The sequence below is a fragment of the Stegostoma tigrinum genome, chromosome 20, assembly GCF_030684315.1.
Source record: "Stegostoma tigrinum isolate sSteTig4 chromosome 20, sSteTig4.hap1, whole genome shotgun sequence".
Taxonomy (NCBI): Eukaryota; Metazoa; Chordata; class Chondrichthyes; order Orectolobiformes; family Stegostomatidae; genus Stegostoma; species Stegostoma tigrinum.
In genome coordinates this window covers 15909059-15933252 of record NC_081373.1, presented here as the reverse complement: position 1 = coordinate 15933252, position 24194 = coordinate 15909059, and the positions used below count along the sequence as shown (strand labels likewise).

The following is a 24194-nucleotide window of genomic DNA, read 5'->3' as shown; positions in this document are numbered from 1 at the left end:
CTTCAAAGATTATATGCAATCTACCAAGTGTTTTCTTGTCCCTCTCCTATTCTCATTTAGGAAATGGGAATGACCCATGCATTGGGAAAAAAGCCTAACATTTCTTTTGTGTTATGTTCCTTTAAGACCAAAATGCGCCGAAAGAGGGTTAATTAGTTTTCAGATTGTTCCAAGAATTGTCTGTGTCATCTGATGTTGCAAACCTGCTGTTGAACAGCCAAGAAGCAAAAGGGTAAATAGAAAATTAGTGGTAGTGGGCTGACTCAGTCTGTGTGTTTCTGTGGTTTGTTCAGAACACACAAAAAACATTGTGTAAAGAGCAAATAAGTAAGATTATCTATGGATGACATAATTTTTCTGTTTGGCAGTCTTTCAACAGATCCCTGTGCTGAAGTATACATTTGAAAATAGAGCAGAGACTGGGTTATTGTGTACATTATCGAATTGGAGCAAGCAGAAAGTTGAGGACAGGAAGGGCAAGGGACTGTGGACTGGATAAGACACTGCTGCTGTTGAAACGTTGCCAGAGCCCTCCAGCTGATTTCATGAAGTTGCAGAAGAGTCTCCAAGGATTCTATACGAACTGGACTGTCATGTCCCAGGTGAAAGACAATTTATAGACATACATCTTGTTGATAGTAACCATTTTTAGGGACTTTGGATGAAATGTGACTGCTGCTGAATGCAACTTAAGAATTAAAATAAATGAGTGAGAGACATTCAATATAATGGAAGCTGAGTTAGAAAGACTATAGGACTGCACATAGTACCACACTTATGCAGGAAGAACTTGTAACTCGTAAGTGCTTGTAAATACATGAGGTGATTCTTTGTGTTGAATATGAAATAAAATGTACCTCAATGAAGTATCTTTTGCCTGCCAATTAATGTTTGAATTATATTTATTTCAAGTGATTTGTTAGAGTCAAAATTTTAAAAATTGAAATCTTGTCCAGTGGTTTTGTTTCTATTGGCACCATGGAAATTCTTTTTGTCTTTGGTCTCTGAGGGGATTGCATTAGTAGCAAAGTTAAATAATTCAGTTTGAAGCAGTATTTTGACATGTGGGAAAGGAAAACCGACACTGTAGTAAGATTTTTGTGTTTAAATTTGTTGAACATGGTTTGTTCACCTGTAACAGGATGATCTGATTAATCTTCTCATCCTTTGTGTGCAGCTCTATTTGTTTATACAAGTGATCATTTATCACACCATACTGGCAGGTCAGGCTGCCTTTCAATGCTGCACTCTCTTCCTCTTTTGATTCTTCATCCTCAGCTTCCTCATCTTCCTTCTCTTCTTTTTTAGGTGGTGTCTCAACAATGTCTTTTCGAGCCTGTAAGTACAGTGAGGATGAAAATCTGTTCTCGCTACATCAAGCTTCAGTCCATTTTTTCCCCCAATACGTGTTGACTCTTTGAAACTCAACCCATATTTTCCTTACCTCTTATAATTTGTGACTGGCTATGGGGATGGAAATATGACACATTACCAAGAATTATGTACTGATGGCAACCTAGGCACTGTTACAAACTAATGGCTTTAGTGGTCCTTTCATCAAACCCTACAGAATGAAACATAGGCTTTTCTCTCACTCTGCCTCTATAACACGGCACAACCCAAAAACATAAGCCTACACTCAGTAACTTGGTGACCCAGTAAGTTGGCGCACTTATGTACTGTATCACCATGATACCAATGTGTCTCCATTGGCTGGGAATTCTATGGTAAATTAGTCATAACTCCTCAAAACCTGTCCACAATCTACAAGGAACATATCAGGAGCGTAATGGAATACTGTCCTCTTGCCTGGAAAGTATGGCTCCAACACTGCCAAAATTTTGATACCATTCAGGAAAATCAACCCAATTGTTTTGCACTCCAGCCACTATCTTCAAAAATCAGTCACTTCACCACCAAACACAATGGCAGTGATGTGTACAAGCTATAAAATGCACGAGGCTCCTTCTCCCAAACCCATGACTGCAAACATCTAGAAGGACAAAGGCAGCAGATATTTGGAACACCGCCATTTGCATGTTTTTCACAGTGACATCATCTTGGCTTGGAAATGTATCACAGTTCCTTTAGTGTCACTGGGTCAAGATCTTGGAATTCCCTCACTAATGGCATTGTTGGTCTACCTATGCACCGAGGATTGCAACGGTTCCAGGATTTATATCACCACTCCCTTCTCCAGGGAGATTGGGGCTGGAGACTTCATGCAAGGCCTGCAGCAATGGCCACATTCCATTAAAGAATGAAAAAGTCAAACACAATTAAGTCTTCATGTTTAAAAGTAACACTTCTGTATCTCTATTCCTAAACTCATCCTTCATATGGTTACATTCTAAGGCACAGATCAGCTGTTGGGATGTCTCCAAACATTTTGTAAGCGTTAAGTCTCTGAGGTTGAGGACCTCTATGCTAAGTGTTTGCTAATATAAATCAACATGTTATCACACTCTGAATGCACTGAGATGTATTACTTTCAGCTTTCTCCGCTGTCGGTTAAATGTCATGGTAGCATGGATGTATTCAGAAAGAGTACCTTCAGGTCAATCAATTCAATTGTTCTCTGTTGCATGATCTTTTTGAGAAGCTCCAGCTCATCAGTGCTGCGCTCCCTCATTGGGAAATTAGACACTGCCAGCCCTGAAAAGAAAGCCTGAAGAGTGTACAAAGAGAAAGAAAATCAGAGATGCAACAAAAGGCAGTCTCATTCTGTTACCTTAACACTCCCTACCTTCCTGAATTTGAATCCTGATTCCACAGTTTTTAAGAGGATTAACTTTTATGCAGAATTTCTAATCAGTACCTCCAGTGTTCGTCCTTTCACAGCCATGTTGTCCCAGCATTCTTTTTTAATCACTTCACGCAGGTATTGGTTGGCTAGGTTTTCCATCTCAATTGTCTCACGAACCTGTTGAATTAAACCTCATTCAGTAAACAGGTCCCCAGAAATAATGATTAACATAGAGAATTGATGACATACAAATTACACAGGTACAGTATAACTCTTCTTCAGAAGTCCAAGTTCAAATATTTCATTGTAATTTTCTGTTAGCACATAATGTTTTAAAAGATGAAAATAGTTCTCTCATGTAGCAAATGAATACTCAGCTCTTATGCATAAAATGCCCTTTATGCAAAGGGATTTATAAGATGAGGTGAGGAGTTAGGAATGATTAACATAAGAAAATTGATGACACAGTCAGTCTTAGCAAAGACCACTAACTGGGGTAGAATTTCCTGAGATAATAACCTACTGTGAAATGGGGAGCCTGTCTGGTTTCAATGAAAAATGTATCAAACTGAATGATGTTAACATCAAATATGACCTGTAGGAAAAAAAAACCATAAGAACTGAAAATGCTGTAAATCAGGAACAAAAACAAAGTTGCTGGAAAAGCCCAGCAGGTCTGGCAGCATCTGTGAAGGAAAAAATAAAGTTAATGCTTCAGGTCTAGTGACCCTTCCTCAGAACTGTTATGACCCGTGGGAATGTCTGAGCCCTAATGGAATGAGGAAACAGATGATAGATGCATTAGTTGAGAGTTAACTGGTTTGAATTGGTTATGCAATTATGGGAGCTAATAATCAATAGGGTTGAGTTCTTGTGGCACACTGGCAGTGTCCCTCCCTCTGATTGAAGGAATCTGGATTCAAGTCCCACCTGCTCCTGAGGTGTGTAATAACATGGCGATTAGAAAATAATTTCAAAATGCAATCAGTAGGGTCACATAATTTGATTAATTGAAAACACAGGTGATTTAGCAGTCGTGGATAATAGGTGAAAAGTACCAGGGTGATTTGGTGGTGGAAAAAAATGTCATTTGGTTGTGTATGATAACACTTCCAGGTGTAAACAAAAAAAGAAAAAGTAATCAGAGATAACAAGGCGTAGAGTTGGATGAACATAGCAGGCCAAGCAGATTCAGAGGAGCAGGAAGGCTGACATTTCAGGCCTCGATCCTTCTTCAGAAAATCCAGCCCCACATCTTGTTATCTCAGATTTTCCAGCATCTGCGGTTCCTACTACGTCAGAAAAAGTAATCAGTTAGGTTTGGGACTTAGTGGTAGTTTCCCTACCTTTAACGTAGGAGTCACGGTTCAAATCTCATCTGGTCCAGAGATGTGTATTAACATCCCTGTACAGGTTCATTAGAAAATATTGTAATCAGTCGTATCTGATTTTTATGATTATGTGAAAGCTCTCACAGAAATGCATGGACTTGAATTCTCTACAAATAGTTACCTTTGGAGCATAAGAAATGGCCACATTCTGTCCAAAATGAGGTTATTACTCTCAAACACAACGTTAAATCAATAAGTGAATGCTGGCAAGGTGCTTTTACCATATCCATGCAGTGCTACTGCAGCAATATCCTGTACTTTAAAATCTGAGTGCAATTGATAGCTTTTGAGATGTACCTTGGCCACTTTTTCCTTTCCCTCTAAATGCAGCCTCTTCTGTTCCTTCAGGTCAAGGTTAAACTCATGGTGCTCTAATCGTTCAATCTCAGGCACACTCTCATTTTCAAGCATCATCCTCTTTATCTAAGGAAAATTCAATGATAACTTTAAGTGTTTTAAAGTAACATTAAAAAATTAGTGTTTAGCAATGACAGCTGATCCTGTATTCAGTTGTAACTTAGCTGCTTCAAGAGCACCATTAATAGACAGTTATGGTATATGCAGTGATCAGAGCCAGGAAGTTGTTAGTTTTCACATGTTTGGTGAGGAATTGAGGGCAAAGACTTTGAAATGACAACCAAACATCTGAAATACCTGCACAGAAGTCCACATGGCTAACAGAACCCTGGATACCTGAATGACAAACGGCAATGTGATAGTCTACTGCTGGCCAAGTTTTGCAATATTCAATGAAATTTGATCACTTTGAAGCTTTTTGTTTTACATATATACAAGGAGGAGTAGGCCATACACCCATTAAATCTAATAACATCATTCTCAGCAATTTCAACTGGTAGGTGATGGCCTAGTGGCAATATCACTGGACTATTAATTCAGAGAACCAGGCAATGTTCTGGGGACGTAGGCTTAAATCCTGCCATAGTAGATGGTGGAATTTGGAATTCAATAAAAATCTGGAATTCCAGAGTCTAATGATGACCATGAATCTATTGTTGATTGTCAGAAAACCCATTTGGTTCACTGATGTGCTTTAGGAAAGGAAACTACCATTCTTACCTGGTCTCATCTACATGTGACCCCATACCCACCACAATGCGTTTGACGCTTAACTGCCCTTTGGGCAATTAGGGATAAGCAATAAATGCTGACCTAACCAGTGATGCCCTCATCCAGTGTATGAGTTTTAAAAATTTCACTTTCCCTCCTTATCTGTGTAGGTGTTCAAAAATCCGTTGATCTCAACTTCGAATATATTCAGCAATTGAGCGCCCTCAGCCCTTAGAATTTCCTGTGTAGCACAAGATCTCATGTAACTGTTGTTATAGAGTTACTTGCTTTCCCCAAATTTGAACAATTTCTAATATACAAGGACACATGGAAGGTATGGTAAAAGGTCATATGGATTATGAAGCCATGACGTTCCACAGACATCAAAGAATGATCTGGCATATGTGTGCCTGATAATCAAGGCAGCATTTAGTAAAATAAAACTTCTGTTCACAAAAAGAATGAAAACTAACCTTTGGATGAAAGTGGGCAAAGGGGTAACTATTGTTCTGATGTCACGAGTAGTTATCCTGAGTCCACTGGGGACTAGAAGGATTCAAGTGGGTTTTGGACACAGCATAAACTAGCAGCCCCTAGAAATGGAGTCTATTGACAAGTTTTTAGAGTTAGAGGACAATCCTTGTCTATGCTAATGCTTGTCAGACAGCTGCTTCCTTCAGATGAAAGATGGTCCCAAGGTGGAAGAAGATGCAGGAAAAAGATTCCTGAAACTTTGGCTAGAGAGCGGGGTGCTACCTTCACAATCATAAGATAGATACCTTATGCCAAGTGGCCTGTTTGGCCCTGGGTATCAGTAATACATTCTCAATTGTCAAGGGCTGTAAGCACTTTATTGTTGAATTAACGAATGTATCATATTGAAACTGCTGTTCCTTAATAAACATAATAAATTATCTGAAAATTCTTACAAATAGGCAACTGCCTACATTAGGTAACTGTGGTCCCAAACTCCCAAAATCTAACAAACTTAGCTCCATTGAACAGTTTAATGAGGATGAGATGCAAGGAATGAAATACTGGCTCTTGTATCAGAGCATTCAGTTTATTGGCAGGTTGCTCACCGTTGTACGAAGCTTTTTGATTCCTTGTTTTAGCTTAGCTTTGGCATCCATATGCTTGCGATTGTCCTTTTCAACTGCCTGAAAAAAAAATGATTTAACAATCTCATTTTCACCTATTTCCAACCAGCCTCCAAGAACATACACTGGTAGCTTACAGTATGCTGGGATGTTCAGCATCCAAAGCTTGTGCAACAAAACGTGCTGTTTTTATGCCTCCATGGTATGGTAGTTTGTCACTAGTTATAGTAAACCAGAGACCTGGACAGAGAATCCAGGCGATGCAAGCTAAAATCCATGACTTTTTTGTCCTTTATAAATAAACTCTTACAATGAAATGTTGGTTTCACGACTGCCTTAAAAACGCAACTGGTTTATTGGACATTTAGGGAAATTAACCTACTGTCCTTACCTGAACTGGTCCAGACTCTTTTGCAAACCAAAATAAAACTAATAAAATAACATTAACTAGTAAACAGCCCCTTAAAGGAGCACCGTCAAACAAAAATTGTGAAAAGAATCTTAGTAAATTTAAACTAAAATCTGACTTTGAGCAGAGGTGAAGCATTTCATCCCCTGTCATTCCCATTGAATTCAGAAGGCCTCAGGTGTTCCAGTGAACACTGCATGGTATTAATCTAGGGCCACCTGAGTGTGGACATGACCATGGAAGAGAGGTAACCAGTCAAGCCTAATAACCCTTTCCATGGCCTGGTACCTGCATCTGTTCATGCTCAGCTTGGGCAGTCCTAGAAGCAGACCCAAGAGACCTACCTCCATGCTGGGCAGCCAAAGATTACGAGAATAGACCTGAAGTGCAACCAAAAATTAAGAAACAAATCCTTCAGACAGCAGCTAGCGTAGAAGTTGGTGAACCTTTTAACCTCCTATTGCATGGAACTGGTACATTTACCACCATCGTTACCAAATTCTGCTGGTCAGCCATGTAGACAGCCTCACACTGGAGGTCCCTGCCAACTCCAGAGGGAAGGATGGAATGCTTCAGTGTGTGCAGACTGACTGAGGGCGAAGTAGAGGGTGTGTAGCAGCAGCCTGTACAGAAAACCCTCAATGCCAAATAGAACAGGATAGATGGTCTTTCAATTAAATAGTTCAAATTCTGGGGCAGGGGTACTAAGGGAGATTTTGGGGACTGGGTTCATTATGAAATTCCATCTGAATGAGAGAGTTAGTTCAGATGGGAATTCACTACACACTCACGCTGACTTGACACCCTGTGTGCTGTCACAAAAAGCACCACAGCTGAAGGATCTGGATGACTTTGATTGTATTAGTACTGGTGCAGATTCCTATGCAGTGGCTCTCTAATGGCAGTCATTAGAGTAGATGGGAGAGAGTGTCTGAGTTCCAGACCCCCATCAATATAGTTGACTCTTAGCTGCCCTTCGAAACAGCCCAGCAAGGTCACTCTGTTGTACCAAACTCAGGGTAAACACATTTGGGCAATTAATACCATTGATACCCAAATCCCAAGAAAAAAACTGCAAAAATGAACAGTTAGCTCCAATTATTGCTTAAAGATGCTTTTCCATTTTACTTTTTACTTTTGTTCTTTCTGTCTTGGAAGTTGCAATTCTGCCAGTAATGATAACCAATATTGGGGTGTCTTCGACCACATTTTTTACTTTCTTTTTATTTAGTTGATTAAAACTGGGAAAATACTACTTTGAAAAAAGGATACTGAGAAGAAATGTTTGCAGTTTTAAACATTATGTTTGTTAGAGCACATTGCGCATCATGTACAAAGTTGCCTTTCTCTGAACCAGGGAGAGTGAGGGTAGACCAGATGGACAGAAGAGCTAAAGGGAGACTGCCTGACAACTGCAGTAATTTTATCGGCTGCTGATCCGGTGACTAAGTTTTGTGTGTGTGAGCAGTGCTGCAAGAAGCTCCTAGTCTGCAAACAGTAACCATCAAAAACCTCTCTCTCTGTCTTTTCCCTGTATGGAGGTAACAGAAAATAATTTTCACTACAACCACTTGCTGTACAAATCTCCTGCTGAAGTTTGAAACAGAACTTCAAAGATATTGAAAGAACTAATTCTCAGCCACAGAATGAAAGGCAGCATCAGTGTGCAAGCAGCCTCGCGTCCTCAACAAAGAACTGAAAGGAACTGGAAGCAGTGGGAAGGAAACAACCCAAGGTATCCTAAATTCTGGGTTGGTACGATTGGATTGTATACTTTTCCACAACTTTCTTTCTTCAAGTTTACAATCTATGAGTTGTCAATCTATATGTATATTAGAATGAGAAGAGCTAACCTTGTATAGTTATAACTTAGGAATTCATATTTTCTAATTTCCATTGGTCAATGACAATTTGTATGTAATAAACAGAATTTTTTTTGTTAAGTACAGAAACCTGGTGAGTGATTTAACCTCATTTTGTCAGTTAGATAAATCGGGGATTTTGGTTAGTTCCATTCAATCTTTTCATATTACAATAGTATTTACGTTTCGAAAGTTCTTACAAGCATAGAATCCCTACAGTGCAGATAGAGGCCATTCAACCAATTAAGTCTGCATTGTCCCTCCAAAGAGCATCCCACCCAGATCCACCCCCATCCTATTCCCATAACTGTACATTTACCATGGCTAATCAACCTAGCCTGCACATCATTTGAATAGGAAGGGTTTAGAGGGCTATAGGCCAAATGCTGTCAAATGGGGCTAGATTAATTTAGGGTACCTGGTCAGAATGAATGAACTGAAATGATGGCCTCTATCTGAACTGAGGGGATTCTATGATTCTAACCACTTTTGAAATGTAAATACAATTGTAACTTGATTGTGACTTTTTATATTCCTTCCCTGCAACTGAGGCAGATCCTCAGTTTGCATAACCCTTTGTGTGTGAAGTCTGGGATCCATTCAACCCCACTTAGTATTTTCCAGTGATAGTAATATTGCCTGTTCTCCTACCTTAAAACAAAGACATGCCAGCACCAGACCCAGCCCAGTATATACCCTCTCAGATGCACCAGTTGCTGGGCCTCCCTGTACTGTACAGATTTCTGTATCGCTTTTTTTTTACTGAAGGTTTTAAAGTTTTCTGAAGTATCAGACTAGTTCAGATGATGAAGGCTTATTTGTTCTCCTACTTCACCAAGTAGATAGACACAAGTCTTTTTTTAAACTTCTCATCCAAGAACTTACTTCTGCCATCTTTGTTTCCAGCCAAGTTGATTCGGGGAATCTACTGTCATCCAGCTTTTGGTAGCTCTTGGATCTGCTGATACTTGGCGTGCTGTAGGTGCCAGTGGAGTGTGTGGAGGTTCCAGGTGAGAGATAGGAAATATCTGTTGCAACATCCTAAAGATCCATTTAGAAGAAAAAAGATTTACAAACTGTTGCATTCAAATGTACAATTTCTACTAGAAAAAATACATACAGTTCAAATAAGCATTGATATACAGTATTGTTCATCATGTTCTGGTCCAATATCAGTGGGACAAGGAAATAGATTAGCAATCTTGTTGCTATATTTGGAGCATGCTGCATGTGAAAATTGACTACCATATTCCCTATCTTACAACCAAGACTACACTTTAAAGTACTCCAATTCAACCTGAGGTTGTAGAAGATGTTACATAAATGCAGGCTATTCCCTTTTTTTGATGTTCAGAGAACTTTCCAGCCAGCAAACTGCTTATTTGCACTCATAACACTTGTTCCATACTTTAATCAATATAAGTAGTCATTTGGTAGTACAGAACTAGAGCATTGCAGAAAGAAATGTACATTTTATCAAAACATTCCGTCTTGTATAATCAGACGAATTTTAAAGAATTACCAACCCAAAGCAGAACAACATTTTATACTGTATGAGTGTTGGCTGGTCGGTTACGTTGACTCTTAACCAATATGCCCAGGAGTACTCCACAAACAGAAAATGAATGAATAGGTAATTAATTTATTTTACATACTAGTGTTATTTGTCAAATTGTTAATCAAAGCACCACTTTTGCCCTCTTTCATCAGAGCCTGTTCCCTATTGAAACCAGTGGCTGCATTGACCTGCTGGGTATGTTTTTAAAACTTCAATTTCTAGCACCAGTGGGTTGTAAAAAACATTAAAACCACTGTTGAACATGACTGTCCTCTAATCACTTCCACTCCTCCCTAGCTTTGTGCCATCCTTCAACCTACAACTCTCTACGCTCTCTGGCTCTGGTTTGTCATGCATTCCTAACATTTATCATTCTCCTGGTGCTGTGCCTTCAGTTATTTGGATTGTAAGCTCTGCAAATCCTCATAGAACATAGAACATAGAACAGTACAGCACAGAACAGGCCCTTCAGCCCACAATGTTGTGCCGACCATTGATCCTCATGTATGCACCCTCAAATTTCTGTGACCATATGCATGTCCAGCAGTCTCTCAAATGACCCCAATGACCTTGCTTCCACAACTGCTGCTGGCAACGCATTCCATGCTCTCACAACTCTCTTTGTAAAGAAAAAGGTGGAGATGTTTCTCTCTTCCTTTGTGATGCTCTTCAAATCTAACCTCTTTGATCATCGCCTAACCTAATATTTACTTCAGTGATGCCAAGATAACAAAGTGTGGAGCTGGATGAACACAGCAGGCCAAAATGGTTTAATTTATGCTCCAGGTAAATGCGTTGGGAAATTATACTATTTTAAAAGATGCTATGTAAATTTAAGTCTTTGTTTACGTTGATATTTGGTTCTTTCAGTGCTGAATAACAGGGTTGTAATGCAGATTGTAGTGTCTCAATGTAAATGATAGGCATCACAATGACAGTAACGATGGTGTTGCTGTGCCTTGTTAAACTCTACATCATTACTCACCAGCTTGTCCTTCATGCTCTCTCTTTGCTGTTCCAACACTATCAGGGCTTTGTCCTCGGCCACACAGCTCTGATCTAGCATTGAGGTCATTGAGCGATTGTAATCCAGCACTGCCTTGTTCCGTTCTGACCCTGCTGGGTCAAACCTAAACATATTAATCACCAGAGCAGGAAGAAAGGAATGTTAGACTGAGAGATTACAGTGATCGCTCTTCCCAGCCCTCAGCACTGTTCCCTGACCACCTGTACTTCTTCCCCTGAACCCACTACCCCAACACAACCCACATTACCCCTAATACCACTTCACTCAACCCTCCTGCACAACCCCACATCACTCCTCCGAATCTCTGTCCCATTTTCCCTGAAAATTCTATATGCTTCTCCCCTTGAACACTTCCACCCTGATCTCACAACCAATGCCCTATGATGTACTCCCCAACCTTTCCCCACATTGCCTTCCCCAAACTCAGAAGCCTGCCCAGGTTCAGATTGATGCCCAGCCAAGAGAACGTTAATTTAAATGGAGGACAGGGTAATAACTATTTTCTGTAGATGGAGACACCAGGGTAAGGCAGATTTACAAATAGCAAGTGTATTGAGTTGTGATATTGTATTGAGGAGCAGAAATCTGAAGCTGTTACATCTGGGAATCAGTACAAAATTTCAAAACTGAGAATGGCATGGATCTTGAGGATTTTGGAATCAAATCAAATTTGCTGATGATGCAAAGATATATTGAAATGTAAACTGTCAAGAAGATGCAAAGAGATCAAGAATTTAAGTGAAAAGGCAAGGACATGGCAGATTAAATATAATGTGAAGAACTGTGAAGTAATACACTTGTATTTTTCTTTCCAATCTTTTTAAGTGGCAAGTTTGGGAAATGTTGGCATTTGGAGGGACCTGGTGTCTTTGTCACAAAAACAATCACAGAAACACAGAAAGGCTCATGGAATACAAGTAAGCCATCATGGCTATGCCAGGCAAGAAACAGCACTCCAATCTAACCCCAGCCTCCAGCTCTAGCTTCATAGGCTTCTACTGTGCACCACCTCAAGTGTATATATAAGACTTTTTCTTAAACTGATGAAGGTTTTTTCCTCTACCTCAACTGCCCTCTCAATGAAAAAGAAACTCAACTTCCTTCTAATTTTTGCACCAATTTCTTGAACCTGGGAGCAGGAGGCAAGGAAATGTTGAGTGGACTAGACATGTACTCCCTAGACTTTTGAAAAATGAGAGTTGACTTAGTGAAACATGTCAAATTTTCAAGGGTTTCAATGGTGTAGGTGCTGGAAGGCTGTTTCTTCTGACTGTGGAGTCCAGATTTTTCATGGAAGCAACAGGATTCCATGTCTTAGCCAAATGGTGTCAGAGCTCTATGTTTGAGAGTGCCTCCCTATATCTGGCATCTACCATTTTTAGCAAGGTTGGAATGACGATGCACTTAACAAACCCAAAATTTGTGGCTCATTTATACAGTCATACAGCTTGGAAACAGGCTGTTCTGATTTCTCTCCACAGATTCTGCAAGTTTTTTTGTCTCGTAAAATAGAATGAGTTGTTAATGTGCGACAATGAATTCAAATGATTGTATTTATAGTAGGTTAACTGCTTGAAAGAATTTGAATGTATTGGATGAAACGTATTTTAATATTTTAAATATTTTGAATATAAAAAGCTTGACTAATAAATACCTAGAACTTTATTGTATTTCATCTAAGCGTGGCTCCTGAGATCTACACCTGGTGTATACTGGTTGAATTTGCATTTAAGATACAGGAGCAAAGAGCGATGTGTGGGAAGGAATGGGTTGACATGACATGAGCTGGAATAGGGGCTATAGAGGGCCATGGGCATAAGAGGGCACAGGTTGGCATGAAGGATATTAGGTGCCATAGTGTGGGGTATCTGTAGGACTGAAAGGGTGTGATGGTGAGGGCTGGAGGGCCTTAGCGTTTCTAATATAACTGGAAAAATGTCCCATATTTCTGAGATGGTGATTTTAACTGGCACACCTCAGCAGTCATCAACACCTGTCTCCTTAACAAAAACCAAAATAACCGTGCATGCTGTAAATCAGAAACAGAAACAGAAGTTGCTGGAAAAGCTCCGCAGGTCTGGCAGCATCTGTGAAGAGAAATCAGAATTAACGTTTCAGGTCTGTGACTCTTCCTCACCGGGTACAACTCCTATTAACCCCAACCCGCTGAGGAAAAGTTTCTCTGAATGTTGGGTTTGTGCTTCAGTGGATGAGGGTAAATAGGAGTTGTGCTTGCCACTTCTGGAAGGAGACAGGTGTTGTTGAACGTTGAGGTAAGCTGGTCATAACGCCCATCTCAGAAATATGGGATAATAAAATGTGAGGCGAGGTGAACACAGCAGGCCAAGCAGCATCTCAGAAGCACAAAAGCTGACATTTCGGGCCTAGACCCTTCATCAGAGAGGGGGATGGGGTGAGGGTTCTGGAATAAATAGGGAGAGAGGGGGAGGCGGACCGAAGAGGGAGAGAAAAGAAGATAGGTGTAGAGAGTATAGGTGGGGAGATAGGGAGGGGATAGGTCAGTCCAGGGAAGACGGACAGGTCAAGGAGGTGGGATGAGGTTAGTAGGTAGATGGGGGTGCGGCTTGGGGTGGGAGGAAGGGATGGGTGAGAGGAAGAACAGGTTAGGGAGGCACAGACAGGTTGGACTGGTTCTGGGATGCAGTGGGTGGAGGGGAAGAGCTGGGCTCGTTGTGTGGTGCAGTGGGGGGAGGGGACGAACTGGGCTGGTTAAGGGATGCGGTGGGGGAAGGGGAGATTTTGAAACTGGTGAAGTCCACATTGATACCATTAGGCTGCAGGGTTCCCAAGCAGAATATGAGTTGCTGTTCCTGCAAACTTCGGGTGGCATCATTGTGGCACTGCAGGAGGCCCATGATGGACATGTCATCTAAAGAATGGGAGGGGGAGTGGAAATGGTTTGCGACTGGGAGGTGCAGTTGTTTGTTGCGAACTGAGCGGAGGTGTTCTGCAAAGCGGTCCCCAAGCCTCCGCTTGGTTTCCCCAATGTAGAGGAAGCCACACCGGGTACCGTGGATGCAGTATACCACATTGGCAGATGTGCAGGTGAACCTCTGCTTAATGTGGAATGTCATCTTGGGGCCTGGGATAGGGGTGAGGGAGGAGGTGTGGGGGCAAGTGTAGCATTTCCTGCGGTTGCAGGGGAAGGTGCCGGGTGTGGTGGGGTTGGAGGGCAGTGTGGAGCGAATAAGGGAGTCACGGAGAGAGTGGTCTCTCCGGAAAGCAGACAGGGGTGGGGATGGAAAAATGTCTTGGGTGGTGGGGTCGGATTGTAGATGGCGGAAGTGTCGGAGGATGATGCGTTGTATTCGGAGGTTGGTGGGGTGGTGTGTGAGAACGAGGGGGATCCTCTTGGGGCGGTTGTGGCGGGGGCGGGGTGTGAGGGATGTGTTGCGGGAAATACGGGAGATGCGGTCAAGGGCGTTCTCAATCACTGTGGGGGTAAAGTTGCGGTCCTTGAAGAACTTGGACATCTGGGATGTGCGGGAGTGGAATGTCTTATCGTGGGAGCAGATGCGGCAGAGGCGGAGGAATTGGGAATAGCGGTTGGAATTTTTGCAGGAGGGTGGGTGGAAGGAGGTGTATTCTAGGTAGCTGTGGGAGTCGGTGGGCTTGAAATGGACATCAGTTACAAGCTGGTTGCCTGAGATGGAGACTGAGAGGTCCAGGAAGGTGAGGGATGTGCTGGAGATGGCCCAGGTGAACTGAAGGTTGGGGTGGAAGGTGTTGGTGAAGTGGATGAACTGTTCGAGCTCCTCTGGGGAGCAAGAGGCGGCGCCGATACAGTTATCAATGTACCGGAGGAAGAGGTGCGGTTTGGGGCCTGTGTAGGTGCGGAAGAGGGACTGTTCCACGTAACCTACAAAGAGGCAGGCATAGCTGGGGCCCATGCGGGTGCCCATGGCCACCCCCTTAGTCTGTAGGAAGTGGCAGGAGTCAAAACAGAAGTTGATCAGGGTGAGGACGAGTTCGGCTAGGCGGATGAGGGTGTCGGTGGAGGGGGAATGGTCGGGCCTGTGGGACAGGAAGAAGCGGAGGGCCTTGAGGCCATCTGCATGCGGAATGCAGGTGCATAGGGACTGGACGTCCATGGTGAAGATGAGTTGTTGGGTGCCAGGGAATTGAAAGTCCTGGAGGAGGTGGAGGGCGTGGGTGGTGTCACAGACGTAGGTAGGGAGTTCCTGGACCAAAGGGGAGAAAATGGAGTCCGGATAGGTGGAGATGAGTTCGGTGGGGCAGGAGCAGGCTGAGACGATGGGTCAACCGGCCCGAAACGTCAGCTTTTGTGCTCCTGAGATGCTGCTTGGCCTGCTGTGTTCATCCAGCCTCGCATTTTATTGTCTTGGAATTCTCCAGCATCTGCAGTTCCCATTATCTCTGGTCACGGTTGGGGCCGAATTGGGAAGGCTGAAATGTGGACTGTAGTCCCTTGGGGATGATCTGGTTCCGTAGGCAGGTGCTGAGGAAGGTGATGTGGCTGTGGTACCTGGTTTGCTTTAGGACATGGTCGAGCAGTTTCAAGGCCGAAGAGATTACAAGAGAGTTGCAATGGGAGAGAGATTCCCTGAGGTTGGTCCGGAGGGAGGAGGGTAACTTCTTCAGGTTAGGCATCCCTGGAAGAGGCTTCGCAGTGAGGTTAAAATAGTATCAGAGATAATGGGGACTCCATTTTCTCCCCTTCGGTCCAGGAACTCCCTACCTACATCCGTGACACCACCCACGCCCTCCACCTCCTCCAGGACTTCCAATTCCCTGGCCCCCAACACCTCATCTTCACCATGGACGTCCAGTCCCTATACACCTGCATTCCGCATGCAGATGGCCTCAAGGCCCTCCACTTCTTCCTGTCCCGCAGGCACGACCAGTCCTCCTCCACCGACACCCTCATCCGCCTAGCCGAACTCGTCCTCACCCTGAACAACTTCTGTTTTGACTCCTGCCACTTCCTACAGACTAAGGGGGTGCCATGGGCACCCGCATGGGCCCCAGCTATGCCTGCCTCTTTGTAGGTTACGTGGAACAGTCCCTCTTCCACACCTACACAGGCCCCAAACCCCACCTCTTCCTCCGGTACATTGATGACTGTATCGGTGCCGCCTCTTGCTCCCCAGAGGAGCTTGAACAGTTCATCCACTTCACCAACACCTTCCACCCCAACCTTCAGTTCACCTGGGCCATCTCCAGCACATCCCTCACCTTCCTGGACCTCTCAGTCTCCATCTCAGGCAACCAGCTTGTAACTGATGTCCATTTCAAGCCCACCGACTCCCACAGCTACCTAGAATACACCTCCTCCCACCCACCCTCCTGCAAAAATTCCATCCCCTATTCCCAATTCCTCCGCCTCCGCCGCATCTGCTCCCACGATAAGACATTCCACTCCCGCACATCCCAGATGTCCGAGTTCTTCAAGGACCGCAACTTTACCCCCACAGTGATCGAGAACGCCCTTGATCGCGTCTCTCGTATTTCCCGCAACACATCCCTCACACCCCGCCCCCGCCACAACCGCCCCAAGAGGATCCCCCTCGTTCTCACACACCACCCCACCAACCTCCGGATACAACGAATCATCCTCCGACACTTCCGCCATCTACAATCCGACCCCACCACCCAAGATATTTTTCCATCCCCACCCCTGTCTGCCTTCTGGAGAGACCACTCTCTCCGTGACTCCCTTGTTCGCTCCACACTGCCCTCCAACCCCACCACACCCGGCACCTTCCCCTGCAACCGCAGGAAATGCTACACTTGCCCCCACACCTCCTCCCTCACCCCTATCCCAGGCCCCAAGATGACATTCCACATTAAGCAGAGGTTCACCTGCACATCTGCCAATGTGGTATACTGCATCCACTGTACCCGGTGTGGCATCCTCTACATTGGGGAAACCAAGCGGAGGCTTGGGGACCGCTTTGCAGAACACCTCCGCTCAGTTCGCAACAAACAACTGCACCTCCCAGTCGCAAACCATTTCCACTCCCCCTCCCATTCTTTAGATGACATGTCCATCATGGGCCTCCTGCAGTGCCACAATGATGCCACCCGAAGTTTGCAGGAACAGCAACTCATATTCCGCCTGGGAACCCTGCAGCCTAATGGTATCAATGTGGACTTCACCAGTTTCAAAATCTCCCCTTCCCCCACCGCATCCCTTAACCAGCCCAGTTCGTCCCCTCCCCCCACTGCACCACACAACAAGCCCAGCTCTTCCCCTCCACCCACTGCATCCCAGAACCAGTCCAACCTGTCTGTGCCTCCCTAACCTGTTCTTCCTCTCACCCATCCCTTCCTCCCACCCCAAGCCGCACCCCCATCTACCTACTAACCTCATCCCACCTCCTTGACCTGTCCGTCTTCCCTGGACTGACCTATCCCCTCCCTACCTCCCCACCTATACTCTCTCCACCTATCTTCTTCACTCTCCATCTTCGGTCCGCCTCCCCCTCTCTCCCTATTTATTCCAGAACCCTCACCCCATCCCCCTCTCTGATGAAGGGTCTAGGCCCGAAATGTCAGCTATTGGGCTCCTGAGATGCTGCTTGGCCTGCTGTGTTCATCCAGCCTCACATTTTATTATCTTGGATTCTCCAGCATCTGCAGTTCCCATTATCTCAGAAATATGGGGTTTTGTTTCCAGTTAGGTTAAGTACTTATTTTGATATTTTGGGCTAAACTTTTGATTCAAAGCCAGGTAAATTCCTGATTCCTCAAACCCGGCTCTGGAGAAATTTCTCTGAATATTTGGATTTTTGCTTGAGTCAAGTTTGAAAAGTTAGGAATTTACCTGGTTCGAAACAAAAGTTTAGCCCAAAGTTTCAACATACGGACTGAGCTGAGGAAGTTTTTTCCCCTCAATCGGGTGTGAATCGTTGGAATTTTCTAACCAGAGCCTGTAGATGCTCAGTAATTGAGTCTATTCAAGACTGGTTTTGATATATTTTTGAATTAGGAAATTAAGCAATATGAGGACATCTAAACCAACAGAGCTGAGGTAAAGTATCCTCAATGATCTTATTGAATCTGGTTTTTGTTAGTTTTTTCTTCTCTGCATGGACCTACTTCGACCTACTTTACCTCACTTTATCACCCTACAGTTTGGTTCTTTTCTCCATCACATACTTTGCTAGTTTCCTGTTAACTGCTGGAGAAGCTCAGATGGTCTGGTAGCATCTATGCAGAGAAAAAAGAATTAACATTTCGAGTCCAGAGTTTTTCCGGAAATTTCCGTTTTTGGATGTTTCAGATCTCCAGCATCCACAGTTCTTTGTTTTATTTTGTCCTCCTTAAATTCATCCGTGAATCAAAAATCAATTGCAGTATATACTTCTGTTAAACCCATTGATTTAATTGAATGATGGATCAAGCTCAAGGCACTGAATGGTATCCTCCAGTTTTATTGCGTGATGCTTACCTTTCAGTGTTACACACTATGGTACCATCTTGGACGCCAGTTGTAAGAACAGTTCGACAGTCCAATGACAATGTGATAGATTTGACTCCTCCCAAACGATAAGAGTGACACTGAGTTTCAAAGTGCAATCCCTGCAGATTGGAAACAGTCAGGATTTTATCTGCCGTTTGTTTAGCTCCACTGCCAAGGTTCCCAGTGAGGCAGTTTTTCAACTTAAACTCAAACAAACAGATCCTCTGAAATTATCCATCAAAACTTTTTATGATTTTGAATACCTCTATTAAATCTTGCCTTAACTTTTCCGGTTTGTCCAATCTCTCCACATTAACTAAAGTCCCTATTTCCTGACACCATCTGGTAAATCTCCACTATGTGCGCTCTAAAGCACAGTTCCCAAATTAAGCTCAGTATTCTAGCCGAGGACTAACGTGTGTTTTATAATGATTTAATATAGCCTCAGTGTTTTTCATTCTATTCCTAAAATAAGCAAGCCTGGGATGCCATATGCATTTTAACAACCTTTTGAATTTAACTTGCTTTGTGCACATAAAACCCAGTTCTTTCTGTTGGCATAAAAACATCTGTTCTCAGGTCTGCCTAATCTTGGATTCACATTAATTCAATAGACACTACAACTAGCTCAATGAAGCATGGAAGGAAATGGAATAGACAGAGGAAAGATAGATTAAGCAATTAATCCAAAATTCATAGTCGTTATTATGATGATGGTATTTTTGCTGATTTTTTTTCCAACAAGTCCTCCATATACAGACAATATCTGGTTGATGGATCCAAAGGCATCCCCTCAAACGGGTACTTACCAGGTTGTTGGCATCTCTTAACTGAATGAATCCATCCCTGGCCACAGATGCCAAGCACTGCTGATTTGCAGAGAGATAGAGGAATCCTGGTCCTAGCTGGTGGCCTTCAACCTTAGCCTGAGTGATCAGGTTAAATGTATCACTTGACAGGCCCTAGTGGGAGAAAGAGAGAGAGTGAAACAGACAGATTGTTGAAAGAGCATTGAAGTATTAATCCAGATTCAGTGGTAAGAGACTGAGCATATTAAGGACAGCCAGCATACAGTTTCAAAGCCCAAACTGTGTTGGGCAATTTCTTTCTAAGATAACAAAGAAGTATGATGGAGAGATCCTGGTGGACATTGTATGCATGGGTTTTAAGGAAGTGGTTCACAAAATACCACGTAAAAGGTTGGTTAACAAAATTGGGGCTCATAGAATAAGAAAATTAGTGTAACCTTGAATAAAGTAGCTTTAAGCACAGAAGCATTAAGGAGGTTGTAGTAAATAGTTGTTTTTCACGCTGGAGCATGGCAAACACTCGTGTCCCCAAGGTCCAAAGTGCTAGGACCACCTTATCTTCCAAACATGTAAATGATTTTGATCTTGAAATACAAAGATAAATTTTAAAAATTGCCCATCATACCAAAGTTAGAGAAATGGCAAATTGAGGTTGCCACAAGTTGACTGAAAAGTCAGACAGTGGCAGATGTGTGAGGTTTTGCATCTTGGCAGAAGAAACAGGATGGGGTATAATGGACTTAATTAGAATTAGAAGATTAGAATATCCTTTATTGTGACATGTACACAAATGCAGAAGTACCGGTGTACAGTGAAAAGTTTACAAAGTTACCTCATTTGGCACCAACTTAGGTACAAATTTTAGATACAAAAAGAGGAATAAAAAACATGGTCTAGTTCTACAGGCTGTGCAGTAGTAGAAAGACCTGGGAGTTCATGTACATAAATCCTAGAAAGTGGCAACATATATTGAGAGAGTGATATGAGATCTTGGGCTTCATAAATAGAGATATTGACAACAAAAGCAGGGAAGTTATGCTGGTTGTAAAAGTCTGGTTGGTTCACAAAAATAATATACAAGATGTTGTAAAAGATTATGGCCATTTTAGATGAGGTCAAGTGTCGTGATTGAAACCAGGTTGACCTCAACGAGGTCACTGATTGAGGTTGTTAAACTGGGCCAATCAGGAAAGTCCTGGCTGACTAATATAACGAGGAGATGAGAATCTCCTTTGTTCAGTTGACTGACTCTGAGCTGGCTGGCCAGCCATAGCCAGTGTACCATGCCCAAGTGAATAAAGGGTGACTTGGTGATGGAATACTGGCCTCTGTTATTTCATAGGGCTACTGGGACAGAGCAGGAGATCAACTGGGCCTACTGAATTGAGAACCTGCATGGATTTGACAGGTCAAATAGGCCTCCTTCTGTGTCATTCCCCCGTAATTAATTTATGAGACTACAAGAGAAACAGGGGGAAATAAAACAGGCAGAAAAAGAAAGACAAAAGTGGAGAGAGACATAAAAAGAGACAGTGAGGCAGAGAGAGGGTGGGGAGGGGTGAGGCTATTCATGGTGTAATTTTACATGTGATCTCCAGTTCCTACAATCAGCAAGTTTAGACTTCTGGAGACAGCTTCCCAATGACAGGCAAGGAATTTTAGGAGGTGGGGAAGGCAGGGAGATCAGGCAGGACCATACCTGAGATAACAAGGTGTAGAGCTGGATGAACACAGCAGGGCAAGCAGAATCATAGGAGCAGGAAGGCTGACGTTTCGGGCCTAGACTTTATCAGAAATGGGGGAGGGGAGGGGGTTTCCGAAATAAATCGGGAGGGGGGGAAGCAGATAGAAGATGGATAGAGGAGAAGATAGGTGGAGAGGAGACAGACAAATTAAAGGGGTGGGGACGGAGCCAGTAAAGCTGAGTGTATGTGGGGAGTTAGGGAGGAGATAGGTCAGTCCAGGGAGGATGGACAGGTCAAGGGGGGAGGATGAGGTTCGTAGGTAGGAAATGGGGGTGCGGCTTGCGGTGGGAAGATGGGATAGGTGAGAGGAACAACAGGTTAGAGAGGTGGGGTCGAGCTGGGCTGGTTTTGGGATGCAGTAGGGGGAGGGGAGATTTTGAAGTTTGTGAAATCCACATTGATACCATTGGGCTGCAGGGTTCCCAAGCAGAATATGAGCTGCTGTTCCTGCAACCTTTAGGTGGCATCGTTGTGGCACTGCAGAAGGCCTAGGATAGACATGTCGTTTGAGGAATGGGAGGGGAAGTTGAAATGTTTCGTGGCTGGGAGGTGCAGTTGTTTATTACGAACCGAGCGTAGGTGCTCTGCGAAGCAGTTCCCAAGCCTCCTCCGTAGAGGAGGCCACAATGGGTACAGCGGATGCAGTATACCACATTAGCAGAAGTGCAGTTGAGCATCTGCTTGATGTGGAAAGTCTTCTTGGGTCCTGGGATGGGGGTGAGGGAGGGGCTGTGTGGGCAGGTGTAGCACTTCCTGCAGTTGCAGGGAAAAGTGCTGGGTGTGGTGGGACTGCAGGGGGAGTGTGGAGCGGACAAGCGAGTCACAGAGGGTGGTCCCTCCGGAAAGCAGATAAGGGTGGGGAGGGAAAAATGTCTTTGGTGGTGGGGTCAGATTGCAGATGGCGGAAGTGTCGGAGATTGGCGCATTAGATCCGGAGGTCGGTGGGGTGGTACGTGAGAACGAGGGGGCTTCTTTTTTTTGGTTGTTATTGTGGGAACAGAGCGTGAAGGAAGAATTGCAGGAAATGCGGGAGACAGAGTCAAGGGTGTTCTCGAACAATGCAGGGGGGACGGGGAGTTGCGGTCCTTGTAAAACAAGGACATCTGAGATGTAGGGGAGTGGAATGCCTCATCCTGGGAGCAGGTGTGGCGGAGGCGAAGGAAGTGGGAATGGGGGATGGCGTTTTTGCGGGAAGGTGGGTGGGTGGAGGTGTATTCTAGGTAGCTGTGGGAGTTGGTGGGCTTGAAACTATATTGTAGTTACCCAAGAGCAGGGAATGGACCCCCTCAACCCTACGGTTTCTAGGTGGTTGCCCGAGACGGAGACAGAGAGGTCCAGGAAGGTGAGACAGGTGTTAGAGATGGTCCAGGTGAACATAAGTTTGGGGTGGAAGGTGTTGGTGAAGTGGATGAACTATTCGAGCTCCTCGTGGGAGGAGCCTCGTGAAATCCCCGGCAATTATAGACCGGTAAGTCTCACGTCTGTCGTCTGCAAGGTGTTAGAAAGGATTCTGAGGGATAAGATTTATGACCATCTGGAAGAGCATGGCTTGATCAAATACAGTCAACACGGCTTTGTGAGGGGTAGGTCATGCCTTACAAACCTTATCGAGTTTTTTGAGGATGTGACTAGAAAAGTTGATGAGGGTCGAGCTGTGGATGTGGTATATATGGACTTCAGTAAGGCATTTGATAAGGTTCCCCATGGTAGGCTCATTCAGAAGGTCAGGAGGAATGGGATACAGGGGAACTTAGCTGCTTGGATACAGAATTGGCTGGCCAACAGAAGACAGCGAGTGGTAGTAGAAGGAAAATATTCTGCCTGGAAGTCAGTGGTGAGTGGGGTTCCACAGGGCTGTCCTTGGGCCTCTACTGTTTGTAATTTTTATTAATGACTTGGATGAGGGGATTGAAGGATGGGTCAGCATGTTTGCAGACGACACAAAGGTCGGAGGTGTCGTTGACAGTGTAGAGGGCTGTTGTAGGCTGCAGCGGGACATTGACATGATGCAGAGATGGGCTGAGAGGTGGCAGATGGAGTTCGACCTGGATAAATGCGAGGTGATGCATTTTGGAAGGTCGAATTTGAAAGCCGAGTACAGGATTAAGGATAGGATTCTTGGCAGCGTGGAGGAACAGAGGGATCTTGGTGTGCAGATACATAGATCCCTTAAAATGGCCACTCAAGTGGACAGGGTTGTTAAGAAAGCATATGGTGTTTTGGCTTTCATTAACAGGGGGATTGAGTTTCAGAGTCGTGAGATCTTGTTGCAGCTCTATAAAACTTTGGTTAGACCGCACTTGGAATACTGCGTCCAGTTCTGGGCGCCCTATTATAGGAAAGATGTGAATGCTTTGGAGAGGGTTCAGAGGAGGTTTACCAGGATGCTGCCTGGACTGGAGGGCTTATCTTATGAAGAGAGGTTGACTGAGCTCGGTCTCTTTTCATTGGAGAAAAGGAGGAGGAGAGGGGACCTAATTGAGGTATACAAGATAATGAGAGGCATAGATAGAGTTGATAGCCAGAGACTATTTCCCAGGGCAGAAATGGCTAGCACGAGGGGTCATAGTTTTAAGCTGTTTGGTGGAAAGTATAGAGGGGATGTCAGAGGCAGGTTCTTTACGCAGAGAGTTGTGAGAGCATGGAATGCGTTGCCAGCAGCAGTTGTGGAAGTAAGGTCATTGGGGTCATTTAAGAGACTGCTGGACATGTATATGGTCACAGAAATTTGAGGGTGCATACATGAGGATCAATGGTCGGCACAACATTGTGGGCTGAAGGGCCTGTTCTGTGCTGTACTGTTCTATGTTCTATGTTCTATGAGGTGGCGCTAATACAGTCATCAATGTAATGGAGGAATAGGTGGAGTTGAGGGCCAGTGTAGGTACGGAAGAGGGATTGTTCCACATAACCTACAAAGAGGCAGGCAAAGTTTGGGCCCATGCGGGTACCTCCGGCCACCCCCTTTGTCTTTAGGAAGTGGGAGGAATTGAAAGAGAAGTTGTTGCGGATGAGGACGGGTTTGGCTAAGT

The 24194-nt window shown here is 44.1% G+C and overlaps 1 protein-coding gene across 4 annotated transcripts in view; it reads right to left on the bottom strand.

The window, feature by feature from the left end:
- Positions 1–24194, bottom strand: part of cfap43 (cilia and flagella associated protein 43) — a 94152-nt gene that overhangs the window by 28499 nt on the left and 41459 nt on the right. For all 4 annotated transcript variants that reach the window (XM_048551480.2, XM_048551483.2, XM_048551481.2 and 1 more), the window contains 9 exons: positions 19418–19570; positions 18597–18727; positions 11120–11264; positions 9462–9617; positions 6288–6365; positions 4435–4560; positions 2819–2923; positions 2552–2668; positions 1133–1336 (listed from right to left, as the gene is read on the bottom strand). In XM_048551480.2, the coding sequence (XP_048407437.1) occupies positions 1133–1336; positions 2552–2668; positions 2819–2923; positions 4435–4560; positions 6288–6365; positions 9462–9617; positions 11120–11264; positions 18597–18727; positions 19418–19570 (1215 nt within the window). The remainder of the gene's footprint in view (positions 1–1132; positions 1337–2551; positions 2669–2818; positions 2924–4434; positions 4561–6287; positions 6366–9461; positions 9618–11119; positions 11265–18596; positions 18728–19417; positions 19571–24194) is intronic.